General features: G+C 40.6%; 1 protein-coding gene across 12 annotated transcripts in view; it reads right to left on the bottom strand.

Moving 5' to 3' along the window:
• The window catches only part of KIAA0825 (KIAA0825 ortholog), a 556,500-nt gene that overhangs the window by 319,904 nt on the left and 214,174 nt on the right, over positions 1 to 22,422 (bottom strand). For 11 of the 12 annotated variants that reach the window (XR_012234833.1, XR_012234815.1, XM_073589099.1 and 8 more), the window contains one exon: positions 9,834 to 10,025. The exons of the other annotated variant lie outside the window; for it this stretch is intronic. Coding sequence is in view for 9 of the 11 variants with exons in the window: in XM_073589099.1 (XP_073445200.1) it covers positions 9,834 to 10,025 (192 nt within the window). In the remaining 2 variants the exon portion in view is untranslated. The remainder of the gene's footprint in view (positions 1 to 9,833; positions 10,026 to 22,422) is intronic. 12 annotated transcript variants of the gene reach the window in all.

The following is a 22,422-nucleotide window of genomic DNA, read 5'->3' on the forward strand; positions in this document are numbered from 1 at the left end:
TGTAATTTGTATGTAACCCCTTCTCATGTACAGCACCATGGAATCAATGGTGCTATATAAATAAATAATAATAATAATATTACAACATACGGGGTATTTTTCACCCAAACATATATCATAGCATTTTGTCAAATCTTGTATTTAGTTTTGTGCTGCTATGTGCTTTTTAAAATGTTTAAATACAATTTTTTGCCACATTGATTATTTGTACTGTTTCACTTAATTAACTAGATTAATTTTTAATCAGTTTTTTTTATTTGCATGTTGTATTCTTGCTTTGTTTGCTATGTAGGTTTTTAGCACCTATTTTGTCCATAGTACCGTATATACACGAATATAAGCCGAGATTTTCAGCCCATTTTTTTGGGCTGAAAGTCCCCCTCTCGGCTTATATTCGAGTCATATACACCAGGGGGTCGGAGGGGGAGGGGGGCAGGGGTGTCAAGTCATACTTACCCGTCCTGGCACGGTCTCTGCAGCCCCCAGCTTCTCCGCGATCTCCCTTCCTTCCTTCAGCGGTCACATGGTACCGCTCATTACACTAATGAATATGCGCATATTCATGAGTGTAATGAGCGGTACCACGTGACCGCTGAAGGCAGGGAGATCGCGGAGAAGCTGGGGGCTGCAGAGACCGTGCCAGGACGGGTAAGTATAGCGATACTCACCTGTCTCCCGGTCCATCGCTGCTTGCTGCTGTCTGGCACGTCTTCTGTCAGTGACGATCAGACAGCAGAGGGCACGGTGACGTGGTTAGTGTGCGCCGCGCCCACTGCAGTCTGAATGTCACTGACAGAAGACGTGCCAGACAGCAGCAAGCAGCAATGGACCGGGAGACAGGTGAGTATCGCTATACTTACCTGTCCTGGCACGGTTTCTGCAGCCCCCAGCTTCTCTGCGATCTCCCTTCCTGCCTTCAGCGGTCACGTGGTACCGCTCATTGACGACAGTTGACGTGCCAGACAGCAGCAAGCAACGATGGACCGGGGGACAGGTGAATATCTCAGGTGCCAGCAGTGACACCAGCACCTGGCCCCAGCGACGGAGAGGTGAGTATGCCGTTTTTTTTTTCATTTTTAAATGCAGCAGCGGCAGCACATGGGGGCATAATCGATGGAGCATCTTATGGGAGCATCTTATGGGTGCAGCATATAGGGGTATAATTTATGGAGCATCTTATAGGGGCAGCATATGGGGGAGTAATATATGGAGCATTTTATGGGGGCAGCATATGGGGGCATAATCTATGGAGCATCTTATAGGGGCAGCATATGGGGGCATAATCTATGGAGCATCTTATGGGGCAGCAGATTGGGGCATAATCTATGGAGCATCTTATATGGGCAGCATATGGAGGAATAATCTATGAAGCATCTTATGGGGGCATAATCTATGGAGCATCTTATGGGTGCAGCATATGGGGGCATAATCTATAGAGCATCTTATGGGGGCAGCATTTGGGGCCTATTCTATGGAGCATTTTATGGGGCATAATCTATGGAACATCTTATGGGGCCATAACCTTTATGTAGCAAGATATGGGGCATATTATTCTATGGAGCATCTTATGGGGCTATCAGGAACTGTATGGCGCATTATGTGGGGCTCCTGATTCTATATGGATATTCAAAAACATTTAACCTACTGATGTCTCAATTAATTTTACTTTTATTGGTATCTATTTTTATTTTTTAAATTTACCAGTAGCTGCTGCATTTTCCACCCTAGGCTTATACTCGAGTCAATAAGTTTTCCCAGTTTTTTGTGGCAAAATTAGGGGGGTCGGCTTACACTCTAGTATATACGGCACATTGGTGCAGCCTGTTCTAAAGGTTATTCACTCTTCCACATTTAAATTACAACACGACGGAGGAAAAGTCATCGAATTATAGAAATCACAGGATCAATAGACATGATAATAATATGCAAATTATGAAAAAATTAAAATTTTCAAAACATATCGATTTATTCAGTATTGAGTATGAGCACCATGCGCAGAAATGCGCGCACTTGCACTCCTTAACATGCTATCATTGAGGCTATTAATGGTTGTCTAAGGAATGTTCTGCCATGCTAAATGCACTTGGGCGCACAAATGATCAAAATCCGCTGCTGGCAGCTCACTTGGCAATTAACAACTAATAACATTACAGATGTTCTCATTGAGATCCAAGTCCAGAAACGTTGCATGCCAAGGTAGCATATTAACTGTTCACAGTAGCATAAGTAACACACTGCCTAATGTTGTTCTGTTGAACAACTGCTTCTGGGAGAGCCTCCTGCAGTCCATGTGAGCTACGCCATGGAGAGGCCTTCACAAGAGAATGTCACATTGCTCATACTCTTTGGACAATAGTGTGGGATAGCATAATGTACAGTAGTTGGACCCCCAAGTTTTCATCCCAGATACATCAAAAACTGAACAATACATTTATTTGGTGGTGGTACCAGTGTTAAAGTAATTTCCCAAGGGTCATTTTTCAACCCAGCAAAGCCAAACCACATCTTGCTTGTTCCACTGTTGGCAGCCTGTGTGACCTAAACATGCTACCATGGCCTGCATTGTCTGTGGACTTGTCTCTCATTGAGGTTATCTGCGACATCATATGTCGGCATTACCAAGAAGGAAAAGTCATGAAATTATGTAAATCACAAGATCAATACACAAGTTAATGATACACAAATGATGAAAAAATAAAAAAAATAAAAAAAAATTTATTAACACCTTCATTTATTCAGCATTGACCATGAGTGCCACGTGCAGAAATTCACACACTTAAACACTTTGGTATGCTATGAACAAGGTTATTAATGGTCGTCAGAGGAATGTTTTGCCACACTGAATGCACTTGACAAGAAAATCAATAAGATTTACTGATGGCAGCTCCCTTTGCAGTTGCACAAGCAACAGGAGGCCTGGCGTTATGTTAAAATAGCTTCCTGGGACACTTTGGATAAATGGCCATACCACTGGTTCCATAATTAATCCATCGAAAAGTGTCTACAGAAACCATGAGAAAGTGTTTGCACTACATTAGGCTATGAGCCAGACATACAGCTCCAGGTGTTTAATTGCCCTCACGTCACCACTCCTAAAGACTATCATGGTACACAGCAATATGGCAGCGGAGGCTGGAATTGAAGTCAATACTCTTTGGCAATGAGTCCAGCATTTGTCTTTCATGCTATGATAACCACAGGTTTATCTGGACACCATATGGGAAACATAATGAAAAGGTCTTCACGAGTGAAGATCACATTGACCCATCTCTCGGGACTATGATGTGGGGGGCCTTAATGCATGGTAGCCAGACTCTCCTAGTTTTCATTCCAGGAAGATTAACAGCTCGGCATTACATTGATTTGGTGATGCATCCAGTGATATGGTCATGTCTGCAAAATGTGTTGGCAGCCTTTTTTTAACATGAGAATACCAAGATGCATATTGCCCATGCTACTGTGAGCAGCCAGTGTGGCCTAAATGTGCTACCTGCCGTGTGGCTTGCCGTGTCTCTGGACTTGTTTTCCATCAAGCACACGGGGACATCATTGGTCGGCAATTGCAATAGGAGCTGACGGCAGCTGATGTTAATGATCTGCGTGCAGAACATTCCTCAGACAACCATTAGTAACATGTTTGATAGCATGCTGAAGTGGCAAGAGTGTAAATTTCTATGGGTGGCGCTCTTACTTGATAAGGAATAAATAGAGATGTTTTGAAAATTTTGTTTCCAATTTTTCATCATTTACATAACATTAGCACTTCTGTAGCTTTGTGATTATACAAATTATGACATAATTTTATACAACCCAAATTCAATAAAAAGTTGGGACAATGTCTAAAATGTAAAGAAAAACAAGAATGCAATGATTTGAAATTTCTCATAGCCATATTTCATTCACAACAGAACAGAGATTTGCAAATAATTGACTAAATGATGGCAGCAACACATCTCAAAATACCGTATATATTTGTGTATAAGCCGAGATTTTCAGCACATTTTTTTGTTCTGAAAACGCCCCCCTCGGCTTATACACGAGTCATTGTCCAGAAAGCTGGCGGGGGAGGGGGAGTGGCAGTAGGAGCCAGCAGCTGTGGCACACTGACAGCTGCAGCTGCCAGCTAACAGAAGACATTTTACTCACCCTCTTCGCGCCGTCGCTGCATCTCCTTCCCGGCGCCGGCAGCTCTCCTGAGCTCAGCGATCACATGGTACTGCTCATTAAGGTAATGAATATGCACTGCTCTCCATTCCCATAGGAGTGGAGCGCGTATTCATTACTTTAATGAGCGGTAACACGTGACCGCTGAGCAGAGGTGAGCTACTGCGCCTGGACAATGGAGATGCAGCGACGGCGTGAGGAGGGCGAGTAGGACGGGGGGGTGTGAGTCATGCATACAACGATGGGAAGGGGGGGTGAGCCATGCGGGACCGGGGGAGCCATGCATACAACAGAGGGAGCCGCACATATCAGGACAGGATGGGGGAGCCACACATAGTAGAACAGGACGGGGGGAGCCAAACATAGGAGGACAGGACGGAGGAGCCACACATACCAGGACAAAACTGGGGAGCCACATACCAGGACAGGACAGGAGAGCCACACATAGCAGGACAGGGATAAGGGGACAATGCATACCCGGCTTATACTCGAGTCAATAAGCTTACCCAAAATTAGGTGCATCGGCTTATGGGATATTCAAATTTTTAGCAATTTTATTCTAAGGAACATTTTTCTGAAATTGTTCAACAGTTTTTAAATGCATTTGTTCACAGACTGGTGAACGATTGCCCATCTTTGCTTCAGAGAGACCCTGCCTCTCTAACATGCTCTTTTTATGCACAGTCCTGTGACTTAGCTGAATATTGCCTCTCCAGCTGTTTTTAGTCTTTAGTACCTCTTATTTTTCCAGCCTTTTGGTAACTTCGTCCCAACTACCGTGTATACTCGAGTATAAGCCGACCCTAGTATAATATCAGCAAATGATTCAGAGACTCTGTAGAAATCCTAATGCACAACAAACAAGGATAATAGTCAATATTGGATGCTCTTGATCTACAAGCCCTCAGGCGGCACTACATTAAAAACAGGCATGATTTGTTTGTACAACAAATCATGGAGATGCTTGGAGATGGTATTATAACTTTTACCTTTAACATGTTTGTCTATAATTTTCTTTCTAATCTCCTGAGTAGAGTTGAGCGATACCATCCGATACTTCAAAGTATCGTATCGGATGGTATCGGCCGATCTTTAAAAAAAGTATCGGTATCGCCGATTCCGATACCGGAAGTCCCATTCAAGTCTATGGGACTTCCGGTATCGGAATAAGAAAAACCCTTTCCTGCCCTTGTACAGCCTCTCTGGGGTCTGTACGGGCCTTTCGGGGGGCTGTGCCGGCCTGCCAGGGGGTCTGTGCAGGCTCCGGTGGTCTGTGCCGGCCTGCCGGGGGGCTGTGCAGGCTCCGGGGGGCTGTGCCGGCCTGCCGGGGGGCTGTGCCGGCCTGCCGGGGGGCTGTGCCGGCCTGCCGGTGGTCTGTGCAGGCTCCGGGGGTCTGTGCAGGCATCGTCCGATGGGACTACAAGTCCCATCTGGCGATGCCTGCTACCATGACAGTGATTGACACATTAGCCAATGATGGGACAGTAGTAGTCCCATCATCCGGCTAATGTGTTAAATGTAAAAAAAAAAAAAAAAAAAAAATTACATGCTACATTCATACTACATACTACATACATGCTACATTCATACTACATACTACATACATGCTACATTCATACTACATGCAACATACATACTACATATATACTACATGCATGCTACATATATACTACATGCATGCTACATACATACTACATGATACATACTACATATATACTACATGCATGCTACATACATACTACATATATACTACATGCATGCTACATACATACTACATGCTACATGCATGCTACATACATACTACATGCTACATGCATGCTACATACATACTACATACATGCTACATATATACTACATACATACTACATATATACTACATGCATGCTACATATATACTACATGCATGCTACATACATACTACATATATACTACATGCATGCTACATACATACTACATGCTACATGCATGCTACATATATACTACATACATGCTACATATATACTACATACATACTACATATATACTACATGCATGCTACATACATACTACATATATACTACATGCATGCTACATACATACTACATGCTACATGCATGCTACATACATACTACATACATGCTACATATATACTACATACATACTACATATATACTACATACATACCACATACATACTACATGCATGCTACATATATACTACATGCATGCTACATACATACTACATATATACTACATGCATGCTACATACATACTACATGCTACATGCATGCTACATACATACTACATGCTACATACATACCACATATATACTACATACATACAATACATTCATACAATACATACATAGACATACAGTACATATAACATAGAGTAACATACTTACCAATACTTGTCACATTGTTCCCCGAAGCCATTGTCGTCTACGGAATAAATATTAACATAACAAACCACAAAAATACTCACCCACGATCCGAAGCAGTCCACGAGTGTGTCCCACGACGATCTTGGGTAGAGAACTGCAGCATCAGCTGATGCTGCCGTTCTCTACGGGCTGCAGGAATCCAATGACGGAAGGTAGGTATCCTTCCGCACTGTATTCCTCCGCCACTTAAAAAAAAAAAAAGTCCCTAGTCTCACTTTATGCCATTGCTGTGTGGGAATTTCCCACACAGCAATGGCATAAAGTGAGACTAGGGACTTTTTTTTTTTTAAGTGGCGGAGGAATACAGTGCGGAAGGATACCTACCTTCCGTCATTGGATTCCTGCAGCCCGTAGAGAACGGCAGCATCATCTGATGCTGCAGTTCTCTACCCAAGATCGTCGTGGGACACACTCGTGGACTGCTTCGGATCGTGGGTGAGTATTTTTGTGGTTTGTTATGTTAATATTTATTCCGGAAAGACAATGGCTTCGGGGAACAATGTGACAAGTATTGGTAAGTATGTTACTCTATGTTATATGTACTGTATGTCTATGTATGTATTGTATGAATGTATTGTATGTATGTAGTATATATGTGGTATGTATGTAGCATGTAGTATGTATGTAGCATGCATGTAGCATGCATGTAGCATGTAGTATGTATGTAGCATGCATGTAGTATATATGTAGTATGTATGTAGCATGCATGTAGTATATATGTAGCATGTATGTAGTATGTATGTGGTATGTATGTAGCATGTAGTATATATGTAGCATGCATGTAGTATATATGTAGTATGTATGTAGTATGTATGTAGCATGTATGTAGTATATATGTAGTATGTATGTAGTATATATGTAGCATGTATGTAGTATATATGTAGTATGTATGTAGTATATATGTAGCATGCATGTAGTATATATGTAGTATGTATGTAGTATATATGTAGCATGCATGTAGTATATATGTAGTATGTATGTAGTATATATGTAGCATGTATGTAGTATGTATGTAGCATGCATGTAGCATGTAGTATGTATGTAGCATGCATGTAGTATGTATGTAGTATGTATGTAGCATGCATGTAGTATATATGTAGCATGCATGTAGTATGTATGTAGTATATATGTAGTATGTATGTAGCATGCATGTAGTATGTATGTAGTATGTATGTAGTATGTATGTAGTATATATGTAGTATGTATGTAGCATGTAGTATGTATGTAGTATTTTTTTTTTTTTTTTTTTTTTTTTTTTAACATTTAACACATTAGCCGGATGATGGGACTACTACTGTCCCATCATTGGCTAATGTGTCAATCACTGTCATGGTAGCAGGCATCGCCCGATGGGACTTGTAGTCCCATCGGACGATGCTTGCACAGACCCCCGGACATCAGCACAGCCCCCCGGCAGGCCGGCACAGCCCCCCGGCAGGCCGGTACAGACCCCCACAGGGTGCACAGCCCCCCGGCAGGCCGGCACAGCCCCCCGGCAGGCCGGCAGAGACCCCGGGCAGTCCACACAGCCCCCCGGCAGGCCGGCACAGCCCCCCGGCAGAGACCCCCGGAAGGCCCGAAATGACGGCGCATCATGATGCGCACACACCGCGCATCATGATGACGTCAGGCCGTCAATCAACTGAACTTCCGATTCCGATGCCGAATTCCGATATTGAAAAAATATCGGAAGTCGGTATCGGAATTCCGATACAGCAAGTATCGGCCGATACCCGATACTTGCGGTATCGGAATGCTCAACACTACTCCTGAGACAACTCTTTCCTTCGCTTCCTATGGTCCATGTAGAGCAGTGTTTCTCAACTCCAGTCCTCAAGACCCACCAACAGGTCATGTTTTCTGGATTTCCTTAGTATTGCACAGGTGATGGAATTAATGCTTGAGCAGGTGTTGAAATCACCTGTGCAATGCTAAGGATATCCTGAAAACTTGACCTGTTGGTGGGTCTTGAGGACTGGAGTTGAGAAACACTGATGTTGAGTGTGATACACAACATGTCACCAAACAGCACAGTGAGTATCTGTAGCCCTCTATACAGGCCAACTCACTGATTCCAAGATTGTAGACACCTGTGATGCTAATTAGTGGACACACCTTGATTTAACATGTCCCTTTTGTCACATTATTTTCAGGGGTACCATCATTTCTGTCCATGCCTATTTCATGAGTTTTATTTATTTTTATTTTTTTTAATTCTGTGGAACCATGGTTGAAAAGCAATGTCTGACTTTCATTTGTTCATTATCATAGATTTTTTTTATTTCTTATTACTTTTGTCAGATTCAAGTTATTTCTGTGACCATTGTGAGTTTTTCTGTCATTAAACGAGGGGTACCAACAATTTTGACCATGTGTGTATACACAAACTGCATGTTACTCACACATATGTATATAAACATAGCACACAAATGTAGACATAGAGCCCATAAACACAAATGTATACACAGAGCATATACATACAGATATATATATACACATAGAGCACATACATAGAAATGCATGCATACACAGAGCAGATATAGACATACATGGACTAAGAGCAAATACATACAGACATATATACAGTCCATTTTCGGTAAACAGTAAAATTACGTGCTTAACCAAAAAGCTCCATCTTGGCCTCATCTTCCAAAAGATGTTTTTGAGTGGAGTGCTCCTGGGTCTCCTGCCATAGCATTTCATTAGATTGAGATGTCGATGGATAGGTTGCGCTGACACTGATGCTCCCTGAGCCTGCAGGACAGCTTGAATTTCTTTGGAACTTGAATGGGGCTGCTTATCCACCATCAGGACTATCCTGCGCTGTAACCTTTCATCAGTTTTTCTCTGCTGTCCACTTCCAGGGAAATTAGCTATAGTGCCATGGGTTGCAAACTTCTTGATTAAGTATATATCACATAGGAGACATGGGGCTGCCATATAGATATTGCATAGGAGACTGCAACGGCTGCCTTCATCTTAGTGATGGGAGCGCCGAACGCGCTTACGCCCCCCACAAAAGAACATCCTGATGCTGACCAGTAATCCTTTGTTCCATGCACTGCATCAATGAGTAGTGAATGCCGCCTGCGCGTGCTTGCAGTATAAGGATGAACTGAAGGGCCTGCGGCCAACAAAGCTCAGCCAGCGGTCCAAGCAAAGTACTTGTTAAATGAATACAGTAGACATTTTCTGAAAACAAAAAAAAATATTGTATGTATCAGATTATAGAAAATGTATCCTTGTACCTGTTTGGTTACATAAAGAATCCCAAAGTTGCTCTTGATCCATATAATTCTCCAGTAGGGCAGTAAAAGACTGAAGTGATAGAGAACAATGAGAGAACACCCACAGGATGGTTTCTGTGGCATTTATGTCCTTGCCATCCCCATCTTCCAGAATTAACAAGTTGAAATCGTGTATTTCCGGAACCTCGGTTACTAAAATGAAAAAAAAAAAAAAAAACAGTCCTATTGTGCACATGTATCACTCCTTATTTCACGTAGCTGTATTTCTAGCCATGTACAATTTATATTTTTAAGCAAGAATTAAAAAAAAAAAAAACATTTCTGAAACATTAAATAAATATGCAAAGACCACAGATAAATATTAAAAAAAAAAACCTACCCATAATAAACAAAAACAGCAAATGGTCCTAAATCATACATGACACTCCTGGAAGAAGTTGAGACCTCCGGACTAAAGAAGTTAACAAGTGATTTTGGAAGTCTTTTTTTGTGCCCTGTCATCTTGGGGAGGGGTAAGAAAATGTGTACAAAAGGGTTGTGGTGTCAAAAAAGGCGGGACAGGTTGCGAGTATGACACGCTGAGGTCCATAAATATAATTATTGTCCTACACAACACAGTATACAGACTATGTGCCCACTCCCACGGCTGCACATCCCCAGGCCACTAATAGTGCGTGACTTCCAAAATTAGAAGGATTCTTATAGAAAGGTAACCTTAGAGCTTTATCTATTTTATTGTACATGGGTATCTCTAACAATAGGTGTGCATAGCTCCATATATACATTACCCGCAGGTATTAACGCTGGAAATTCAGTTACAAAATACGTAGAAATGGTCTCCAGGAACAAGTGTATCAGTTTCCTTTCGGGTTCGCCATTCTCAGAGTTTGAGTACACAATGTCATTTGAAGGCACATATCTTGCTTCAGCTTAAGGACCTGGCCAGTCAATAGATTTATGCTTTCTGTCATTTTATCCACGTGATAATTAAAGCAGCTCGATGAATTCAATACAGGAGAGCACTGGGGTAGTAATGTGATCTTGATCAAACATTTGTCAGTCTTTGTAGAAGATGACAGGTATTTGAATAGGTAAGTGAATGGAGTACAGTTGTGAATATGAGCGAAGACAGGATTTCGAAGCAGTGTTATTCTTCTGACAAATGTTCAGCCACTTTACAATGACAGAAGCAAATTACTTTATATATAAGAGGCTTTTCAGCCATTCCATTTTGCTTAGCCCTATGTAAAAGAAAGGTATAAATCCTGTACAGGAACACAAAGATTTCCCCTGTTGCTACACATCAGTACAAGCATTGTAAGTGGGACAGGAACCGATAACAAGTGCTTCACTTCTAATATAACATATGGTTTACACCGCACCTGTCACCCGCACAGGGTGAAGGCATCTATTTGGGGTGGGCTATACCAACTTTCATAACGTATTGAACCAATAAGACGAACAGTTCATGAATTATGAGGCGCCGCGCGTCCATGAAAAATGATGCCAGCGCAAATTACACAATGGAAAGATTTGTAAAAATATTACAAACAATATATAAAGAAGAGACATGAGCGAGCAATGATAGAGGGCTTCTTAGAGGGAATTAATGAAGTACGCTGCTCGTGCTATCAATATGCATTCCAGTAGAACACTACATTTGTCAGGAAAATAGCCGTCTCTTCAGGATAATAACAAAGAGCAGATGCTGCACAAACCGTGAGGTCATTCCTAACAGACATTACTCAAATTTTGCAGTTTCTGGGAAAAATTGGCAACATCTGTTAATATGTCCTGAACTAAGGTCAATGCAAATTTCTGACATTTTATTCTAAACACTGAATTATAATGTAACTTATAATTAGATATGTATTACATTATTTTATTCTACCTGACTTTATTGCAGTACTTTGATATGTGGAAAGTAGTGATGAGTATATGGTAATGGCTATACAGAAGGGGACATGCAGGAAAAAGGAGTGCAGAAATGGGAGGCGTCAGAATAAGTATGCACAGGCTTGGACTGGCCCACAGCAGAACAGGTGAATCCCCCGTTGGGCCGCTTTGAAGGTGTGGACTCTACAACCCGCCTATAAGAGCAGTAGCTGGTACAATACACTTGATTTACTAGGCGCAGAAAGAGGAAGCATCTCATCATTCACTAAACAAACTGCTCAGATTATTATTTTGCAGAAGCAGAGGTTAATATGTGAATTAAGTTAATGTAATATTTGTATGTAGCTGAACAGTGGACCCCCAGAGTCGATGTTATTGGTGGGGCCTTGGCACACCGGTCCAACACTGAGTGTGCAGACAATAGGCTACAAGGGTATGGCCAGACGGTGTGGCAGTCACAAATTCGAAGCTCGGCCCTCCCATGTCAGATGAAACAAAATTGTGCAGCAATTGACCATTGCACTGATTCAGCTGCACTATCTTGCCATGCCCTTACTGTGGAGTACATTTGGAGAGACCAACTTTATCACCTATCTGCTCAATTAGGTGTGCTGTGAACAATTTATTATTAGGTGGCTGGTATTTAAGTTAGCATTTATATTATTTATTTTATAGTTGAAGCTCCATTTTTCTAACCCAGAGCATTAAATTCCTAGTGACATCAACCTTACTTTGCTTACTGCATACAATTTGATTATAGAGTTCAAAGGGAGCTCTATACTTGCAATTAGCATCCTCCATGTGTTGACATTCTTTTAAAATATAATTAGGAACAATGCTGAGGAAAAGCGGAGGTCCCTATGACTCGACTTTTTAATGTCATTACTGTCTGTGCTGGGAACCCCTTTTATTCCTTAAGGAAATTGAACATCGACAAGTAAAATAATTTACTAGGCAAACATTTTCAGTAGAGATGAGCAAATCTTTTTGCATTCAAATTCACCAAGTTTGCCAAATTTTCCCTCAAAAATTTGATTTGTGACAAATTAATTTGCAAGAATTTCAATAATGGAAAGCTTGCAGTTGCTCAGAAAATGCAAGTGGAGGAGAGGAGAGAGTAAACCTTGCTGACCATAAGACCTTACCGACTACAGGAGAGAGAGGATGCGAATGATCGTAAGCTTACACTCTAAAGTGGAGAGAGGACCCATATGCTGGCCATAAAAGCTTACACTCTACAGAAGAGAGAATTTTACCCAGTGACTTTGGAGCTAGAAAACGACTCTTCCGTACAAACTGTGCTCCACCAAGAACCGCTGATCTGTGATGGTCCAGGTACTAACCACCACTGTACAAGGTATGATAATTCTTAAGATGTTATAACTGTAGGGTATTATGTGGTGGACTGTACGGCAATGCAAAATGATGTTAGCCTGCTCTCTGATGCTTCAGCAGGTGCGGGAAATGGCCCGGAAAAGTTTTTTTTTCTGTGATTCAAGTCTCAAACTGTTTGAATTCAAATGAAATCGCGAATTTCAGGAAATTCGAGTCGATCCTCTGCAAATCAATCCACTCATCTCTAATATTCAGTTCTGTTTAATTAATCAGAAATGGGGGCTGGGGGTCTGAAATAAAACACATCGCTAAAAGGCATCCTGAAACTGTGAGATTTATAAGTCGCTCAGGACCAGACAGTTTTTACATTTTGTGCATTTTCCGAGAGTCATATCTTTCTTAATTTTCTGCTGTTAAAGACTTATGAGTTACTTTTTACATAAAATGTACTAGAAAGAGGAAAAAACTCCAATTGCAATGAATTAGTGAAAAACTTGCAATTTTCCCTTTGTTGCTTTGTGGGTTTTGTTTTTAATGTGTCCATTGCATGGTAAAAATGACCTAGAAATATGATTTTCCAAGGCCAGTATGATTACTGTGATACAAAACTTCCATACTTTTTTAACAGGTATTCTCAAATTATTAAATTACTTTAACTCCTTTCTGTCATGTGACGTACTATCCCGTCCATGTGCCCTGGGACTTAATTCCCAGGGAAGGGATAGTACGTCACAGCGATCAGCAGCGCCCATGTGGTGAGCGCCGCTGATCGCGGCCGGGTGTCAGCTGATTATCACAGCTGACACCAGGCACAATGTGTCAGGGGCGGTCACAGACCACCCCGACACGTTAACCCCTTGCACAACGCGATCAAACACAACCGCGGTGTACCGGGGGTTAAAGGGAAGCATCAGCAGGGAGGGGCTCCCTCCATGCTTCCCTGAGCCCCCCACAGCAGCGCAATGTGCAGCGCTGCTGCGGGGGGCTCCATCCCTGCGGGTCCCCGAATCCAAGACGGCGACGGGGACCTTCGGGGCCTGTAGGGAGCTGGCTTCCTCATGCCTGCAAAACGCAGGCAAGGAGGAAGCCTTGTGCAGTGCCTGTGACAGATCGCTGATCTGTGACAGATCAGCGATCTGTCACATGAATCCCCCCTGGGACATTGTAATAAAGTTTAAAAAAAAAAAAAAAAAGTGTAAAAATAATTTTTAAAAAATCGCTAAATAAGTTAAAAGAAAAATATTCCCTAGTAAATTCATTTTTTGAGAATAAAAAGAAAAAAAACAATAAAAGTACACATTGGTATCACCGTGTCCGTAACGACCCGCCCTATAAAACTGTCCCATTAGTTAACCCCTTTAGCGAACCCCTTAAAAAATAAAAAACGAAGCAAAAAATAATTTATTATCATACTGCCGAACAAAAAGTGCAATAACGCGCGATCAAAAAGACGCATATAAATATCCATAGTACCGCTGAAAGTCATTTTGTCCCGCAAAAAACGAGCCGCCATACGGCATCATCAGCAAAAAAGTTAAAAAGTTATAGCTTGCAGAATAAAGCGATGCAAAAATAATTATTTTTTATATAAAATTGTTTTCATTGCATAAAAGCGCCAAAACATAAAAAAGACTTAAATGAGGTATCGCTGTAACCGTACTGACCCGAAGAATAAAAGCGCTTTATCAATTTTACCGCAGGCGGAACAATATAAACGCACCCCCCAAAAGAAATTCATGAAACGCTGGTTTTTGTTCATTCTGCGTCCCAAAAATCAGAATAAAAAGAGATCAAAAGATGTCACGTGCCCGAAAATGATACCAATAAAAACGTCAATTCGTCCCGCAAAAAATAAGACCTTACATGACTCTGTGGGTCAAAATATGGAAAAATTATAGCTCTCAATATGTGGTGATGCAAAAACTATTTTTACAATAAAAAGCTTTTTTTTAGCGTGCGACAGCTGCCAAAAATAAAAACCCGCCATAAATAGTAAATCAAACCCCCCGTTATCACCCCTTTAGTTAGGGAAAAATAATAAAATTAAAAGAAAATGTATTTATTTCCATTTTCCCATTAGGGCTAGAGTTAGGGCTGAGATTAGGGTTAGGGGTGTGTTGGGGTTAGGGTTGGAGTTAGAATTGGGGGGTTTCCTCTGTTTGCGCACATCAGGTGCTCTCCAAATGCAACATGGCGTCTGATCTCAATTCCAGCCAATTCTGCGTTGAAAAAGTCAAATGGTGCTCCTTCCCTTCCAAGCTCTGCCATGCGCCCAAACAGTGTTTTACCTCCACATATAGGGTATCAGCCTACTCAGGACAAATTGCAAAACGACTTTTGGGGTCCAATTTCTCCTGTTACCCTTAGGAAAATAAAAAATTGGGGGCAAAAATATCATTTTTGTGGAAAAAATTTTTTTTTATTTTCACGCCCGGGCGATATAAACTTCTGTGAAGCACTTGGGGGTTCAAAGTGCTCACCATACATCTAGATAAGTTCCGTGGGGGGGTCTAGTTTCCAAAATGGGGTCACTTGTGGGGAGTTTCAATAGTTTAGGTACATCAGGGGCTCTCCAAACGCACATGACACCTGCAGACCATTCCATCAGAGTGCATTCCAAAACGTCACTACTTCCCTTCCGAGCCCTGATGTTTGCCCATACAGTAGTTTTCTCCCACATATGAGGTATCAGCGTACTCAGGACAAATTGGACAACAACTTTTGGGGTCCAATTTCTCCTGTTACCCATGGGAAAATAAAAAAAATGGGGACTAAAAGATCATGTTTGTGGAAAAAATACGATTTTTTTATTTTCATGCCCGGGCATTATAAACTTCAATGAAGCCCTTGGGGGTTCAAAGTGCTCACCACACATCTAGATAAGTTCCTTAGGGGGTCTAGTTTCCAAAATGGTGTCATTTGTGGGGGGTTTCCACTCTTTAGGTATATTAGGGGCTCTCCAAAGGCAACATCAAAGTCTGCATTCCAAAACATCACTACTTCCCTTCCGAGCCCTGATGTGTGCCCATACAGTAGTTTTCTCCCACATATGGGGTATCAGCGTACTCAGGACAAATTGGACAACAACTTTTGTGGTCCAATTTCTCCAGGTACCCTTGGGAAAATAAAAAAATTGGTGACTAAAAGATCATGTTTGTGGAAAAAATGCGATTTTTTTTTTTTTTTTTTTTTTATTTTCACGCCCGGGCGTTATAAACTTCTATGAAGCCCTTGGGGGTTCAAAGTGCTCACCACACATCTAGATAAGTTCCTTGGGGGGTCTAGTTTCCAAAATGGTGTCATTTGTGGGGGGGGTTTTCACTGTTTTGGTACATCAGGGGCTTTCCAAACGCGACATGGTGTCCGATCTCAATTCCAGCCAAAAATGGCTGCTTCCCTTCCAAGCTCTGCCATGCGCCCAAATAGTGGTTTATCCCCACATGTGGGGTATCAGCGTACTCAGGACAAATTGCACAATAACTTTTAGGGTCCTGTTACCCTTGGAAAAATAAGAATTGAGGGTGAAAAGATCATTTTTGTGGAAAAAATATGATTTTTTAATTGTACCGCTGTACGTTATAAACTTCTGTGAAGCCCTTGTAACCCACAAGTTCTCACCACATATCTAGATAAGTTCCTTGGGAGGTCTAGTTTCCAAAATGGGGTCACTTGTGGGAGGTTTCCACTGTTTAGGTACATCAGGGGCTCTCCAAACGTGACATGGCGTCCGATCTGAATTGCAGCCAATTTTGCATTGAAAAAGTCAAACGGCGCTCCTTCCCTTCTGACCTCTGCCATGCGCCGGAACAGTGGTTCCCCCCACATATCAGGTATCAGCGTACTCACGACAAACTGCACAATAACTTTTGCAGTCCAATTTCTCCTGTTACCCTTGGTAAAATAAAAAAAAATTGAACCTGAAGTATTTATTTTGTGAAAAAAAGTTAAAGGTTCATTTTTTTTTTAAAATATTCAAAAAATTCCTGTGAAGCACCTGAAGGGTTAATAAACTTCTTGAATGTGGTTTTGAGCACCTTAAGGGGTGCAGTTTTTAGAATGGTGTCACTTTTGGGTCTTTTCTATCATATAGACCCCTCAAAGTGGCTTCAAATGTGATGTGGTCTGTAAAAATAAAATGGTGTTGCAAAAATGAGAAATCGCTGGTCAACTTTTAACCCTTATAACGTCCTAAGAAAAAAAAAATTTTGGTTCCAAAATTGTGCTGATTTAAAGTAAACATGTGGGAAATGTTACTTATTAATTTTTTTGTGTGCCGTATCTCTGTGATTTAAGGGCATAAAAATTCAAAGTTGGAAAATTTTCGCCAAATTTCCGTTTTTTTCACAAATAAACGCAAGTTATTTGAATGAAATTTTACCACTAACATGAAGTACAATATGCCACGAGAAAACAATGTCAGAATCGTAAAAATTGGCCCGGTCATGAACGTGCAAACCACCCTTGGGGGTTAAGGGGTTAATCAGACAGCATGAAAATAAGCAAGTTTGCAATTGACTTGCTCTTTCTATCTTCTGCCATTCTCCTGCAATTATTGCAGCTTTTATTTTTCAAAGTATGGCTGGCTTTTACAGAGCTTGGCCACTAGTGCCTATCCAGACCCTGGCAGAGAGTGCTCACTAATTACATTCCAAAGTTAACTCCTAATATTCCGGCCATCTCTGTCCAGCCCATATAGCCCATTTCTATACAGCACATATAGCTGCTCACCTCTCTCAGCTCCTGAAAAGCTACTGTCAGAAATCTTGCTAAATCACCAGCCCAGTTTCAGAGCAGGTCTCCTAATCACGGCTCTCACTGTCCGGAGCAGTGTGCTTGTTCAAATGCCATATTATATCTACATGTAAATACAGTTATATACTATTGATAGCTAAATGTCTTATAGCAGATATTGTGCTGAGCTTTATAGTCCAACTAATACTACAGCTCTGATTCTCCCCAAACTATCACTCAAGGAAGAGCACCCACCTTGCTAGAAATCAGGAAGTAGGAGACTGTAAGGAGACTGCATAGCTCTGAGCTGTTCAAGAGACAACTTGAGAACACCCCTCTAAGTAGTGAAAAAAGTTTGTGAAACAAAGAATTTTTCCTTGTGTCACCATTCTTAAATCGAAGAAGCTGTGCGAGGGTTTGTTTTCTGAGAAGTGAGATTATATTTTCATTGATAGAATTTTAGGATATATCTGAAGTTTTGATAACTTTTTATAGTATTTTATGGGAAAAGTGGGTGATCAAAATGTATATTATTTAACAATTGTTTTAAATGTATAATGTATTTAACAATATTTTTATATAATTAAAAACTTTTTTCTTCAGTTTTTAATCTGCTACTGTCTTTTCACTTATATTATATATTAAGTCAATAATACTAGAGGATAATTAACTAGTTGCTCATATGTGACTATTCACTGAATAATTGAAAAAATCTACCAAGAAGTGTGAATGGACACCAAAAAGTATTCAATAAGAACATACAGTATTTTATTATTATTACAACAAAGATAAAAACTGTCCATAAGAGATAGAGTAAAATACATATAGAGGGGACACAGTTCTGTATGAAAAAAAATTACATAGAAACGTATACGTGAAGTGGGTATATAAAACCATGGTGTTCACCCTGCTTTATGTAACAAGGAAAAAGTATTGAAGGTGAATTTCACACATAAATAAATATCACATAGTAAATCCAAGTGGATAAATAAATAACCTAATCATGTGTGGATATCACCATAAAATCAATACATACAAATATATTCTATAGGAGCAGAGAGAGTGTATTACCAAATGTATGAAACCAGGGACTCCAATGTGTGTTTCGCCAGGTGGCTTTCTCAAGGAGTAAAGAGTAGTAACATTTGTAATCACCATTTTTACAGCATTAAAAATAAAAAAAATCCAAAAAAAATATACACGTGGTATTGCTGTGTCCATAAAAGTATGATCATTCAAAATATAGAATTATTTAACCAAATCGGTAGACACGGTAAATAAAAACTATAAACAAAATGAAAAAAAAATATTATTTTTTTTATTTGAAAGATGAAAAAGTCCCTCGAAAAATGGCGACACAAGCAAAATGTCTATTTTCTGTTTTTAGAAACATATGTGTTTGGTATCTCTATAGTTGTCCTCACCTGAAGAAAAATAATGCTAGGTCATTTTAAGTAATGTCTAATGAATGCCATAAAAGCTAAACTCAAGAAAGTATTGCAGAATTGTACTTTTTTCACTGCACTTCGATTTTTTTTTTCCTGTTTTCCAGCAAATCGCCTAGTAATATAGATGCTGTAAAAAACCCACACAATTCCATATGGACATATATCAATGGAAAAATAAAAAATGATGGCTCTTTCGAGAAGAGGAGGAAAAAACTAAAGTACAAAGTATTCATAGTAATGTAATCCAGAATAACACATTGGTTGACTTACTAATGACAAATAAGTAGCTCAAAGAAGTTACATTGACTCAACTTTCAGAAACCAGCTCAGTGTGGGTCAAATGGTTCATAACTACCATGTGAATTGGAAAGCACGAAAAAGTGCTGATCAGGTATCAAAATCATTACACCCGGCAACTGCACATTCGCTATTGCGAGGAGGTAGATGTTAATGTTAACATAAAACAGAGCAGCAAAGTGTGCTTTAATTATATTAATGTGCAGATGGCTTGCTAACACTTTTTTGCATTCAAATGTCAACTTTAAATTATCTTCTTGGCCTGGTCGATGTAAGGCGAGAAGTTACTTGATGAAATCAAATCTAGAACAGATTGTTCTTTCTCTATTTGCAGAACCAGCCAAGCTTTTTCTTAATAGGATTATTCAGTTAAATGAAACATATTCCTTTACTATAAGACCTCGAAATTCCAAATTGTTATTAGTTCTCAGTTTCTGTGCCTGTTTCTCATGGTTTAATTTGTGCAAGATAAGATGACAAGTTAAGAAAATATCACAAACTACAAAAAATCCCAAAGCAACTGATCATACATGTTGGATGTTTATATGCCCGATCCTTTGCTGCCCTGAGAGATAGATTAGCCAAGGGCTTATTCCCCATCCCCACTTAAAGACATACTACAAAACTTTTTAGTGCCTAATCTGGTCTAAATGTCCATGTAGCATAGTTTTAGTGCAGTAATATACTCGCCAGTCGCTGTCCTCCACATTTTCCAGCACCACTGAGATACAGTATATTGGAGTTTAGGTCTGAGCTAGAAGTGGCATTTACACTGTAAGTCTATGAAGAACTAGGCTCCACAGACTTACATTGTAAAATCAATTTCCAGCTCACACATAGACCTCAGTGTAATCCAGCAAGTCAGAATAGAAGTCACAGTAGCCAGAAGAGGACCATAGCGGCACTGGACAGCGGGGTAGATGGCGATCGGTGACTGTATTACCACATTTATACAACACTACATATACATTAAGACAAGTTAAGGCAATACCAAGTCTTGTGGGACTGCAACCTGAAAGAAACATGACAAGGAGAATAGTAGCAGATATTCCAGTGAGAAGAGAAAAGTGAATCGGATCTTTGTGGATGGCAGAAAACTAAAAATTGCACAGAGTAAGTGATGGCGTTGTCATGACATTGCTACTGCTATATGAGCTTAGTTGAAAGAAGTGCTCCTAAAAACGTTATGTTCCTGTTTTTGTGTTTTCATACTGTTATGTACTGTATATATTAACCGGCCTTGTTTTACTATTAGGAGATGTGTGGTTGAACAGCGCACTGAAACCACTTCATTTTCTTTTTGTACATGACGCCACTTACACGCTCAATTCCACGGCCGATAATTTGTTTCCTGTGTAAATAATTTAGATAAAACAAAGAGCGTTTGCCGTGCAGATAAAACTGAAGATGTTAATTAACTGGGTATTAAAATAACAAATGGCACCGAGGGTTTTGAAGGTCATGTAACACTAATGAGAAAAACTATTTGGATATCACAATCTAGCAAAGTAGAAACTTTGCACAGTCAAAGCTGTCATCAGACACTTTTCACCACATCCTCCCCCGTAATGCTAAGTGCTCATTCGTCTGGACTTTTTCTACAAATATGTGTATATAGTAACATAGTTTTGGACCGTATGTCCATCTAGTTCAGCCTATTTTTAGTGCAGCTGTTCTGCATTGTTGATCCTGGGGAAGGCAAAAATCCCACAGAGTAGAAGCTAATTTTCTCCATAGGGAAAAAATTCCTTCCCCTAAGCTGGGTCAACCATCTACCTATAATATTATGTTATTCGTAACCTTCTATACCGTTACTCACAAGAAAAGCATCCATTCCTTTCTTAAGGTACTGTAACACTTAGCGATGTACCAGCGATCCCGACCAGCGATATGACGCGGTCAGGATTGCTGGTACATCGCTAAGTGGTCGCTAGTGAGCTGCCACACAGGCAGATTTCACCAGCGACATCGCTGGGGTCGGGGGTCGCTACTTAGCTGTCAGACGAGGCAATCCTGACGTCGTCCCGCCCGGCTCCACGCTCATCTCGCCGCAAGAAGCTGACGACAATAAACAGTCCAGGACGTTCTCGCGCGATCAGCGATAACCAGTGGGGGAGCGGTCGGAGGTAAGTATCAGACATAGCGATTTCGCTAGCAATATCGCTATAACGTCACAAGTTATAGCGATATTGCTAGCGATATCGCTTAGTGTGACAGGCCCTTTAAATTCATTCAGTGAGTTGGACATCACCACTTCCTCAGGAAGAGAATTCCAAAGCCTCACTGCTCTTACCGTGAAGAACCCTCTTCTATGCTGGTGCAGAAATTGTCTTTCCTCCAAACGAAGAGAATGCCCCCTTGTTCTTGTCACAGTCCTTGGTACAAACAGTTCATTGGAGAGATCTCTGTATTGCCCTCTGATATACTTGTACATATATATTAGGTCTCCCCTAAGTCTTCTCTTTTCTAGAGTAAATAGACCTATTTTTGATAAGCTTTCTGGGTACTGTAGTGAACCAACTCCATTTATCATTTTAGTAGCCCACCTTTGAACCCTTTCAAGATCAGTAATGTCTTTCTTGAGCACCGGCGTCCAAAATTGCACACAATACTTCAAGTGTGGTCTGACAAGTGATTTGTACAGAGGGAGAATTATGTTTTCATCTTGTGTCCCCAGACCTCTTCTAATGCATCCCATGACCCTATTTGCTTTGGTGGCAGCTGCCTGACGCTGGGCACTCCAATTTAGCTTCTTATTGACTAAGATGCCTAAGTCTTTTTCCATGTCTGATTTCCCCAGCAGTTTCCCATTTAGTAAGTAATTGTTGCATCTGTTTCTCCTTCCCATGTGCATAACCTTACACTTATCTGTGTTAAATCAC

This window comes from Dendrobates tinctorius, unplaced genomic scaffold (assembly GCF_039654945.1).
Source record: "Dendrobates tinctorius isolate UK_male_01 unplaced genomic scaffold, ASM3965494v1 ptg000003l, whole genome shotgun sequence".
Lineage (NCBI taxonomy): Eukaryota > Metazoa > Chordata > Amphibia > Anura > Dendrobatidae > Dendrobates > Dendrobates tinctorius.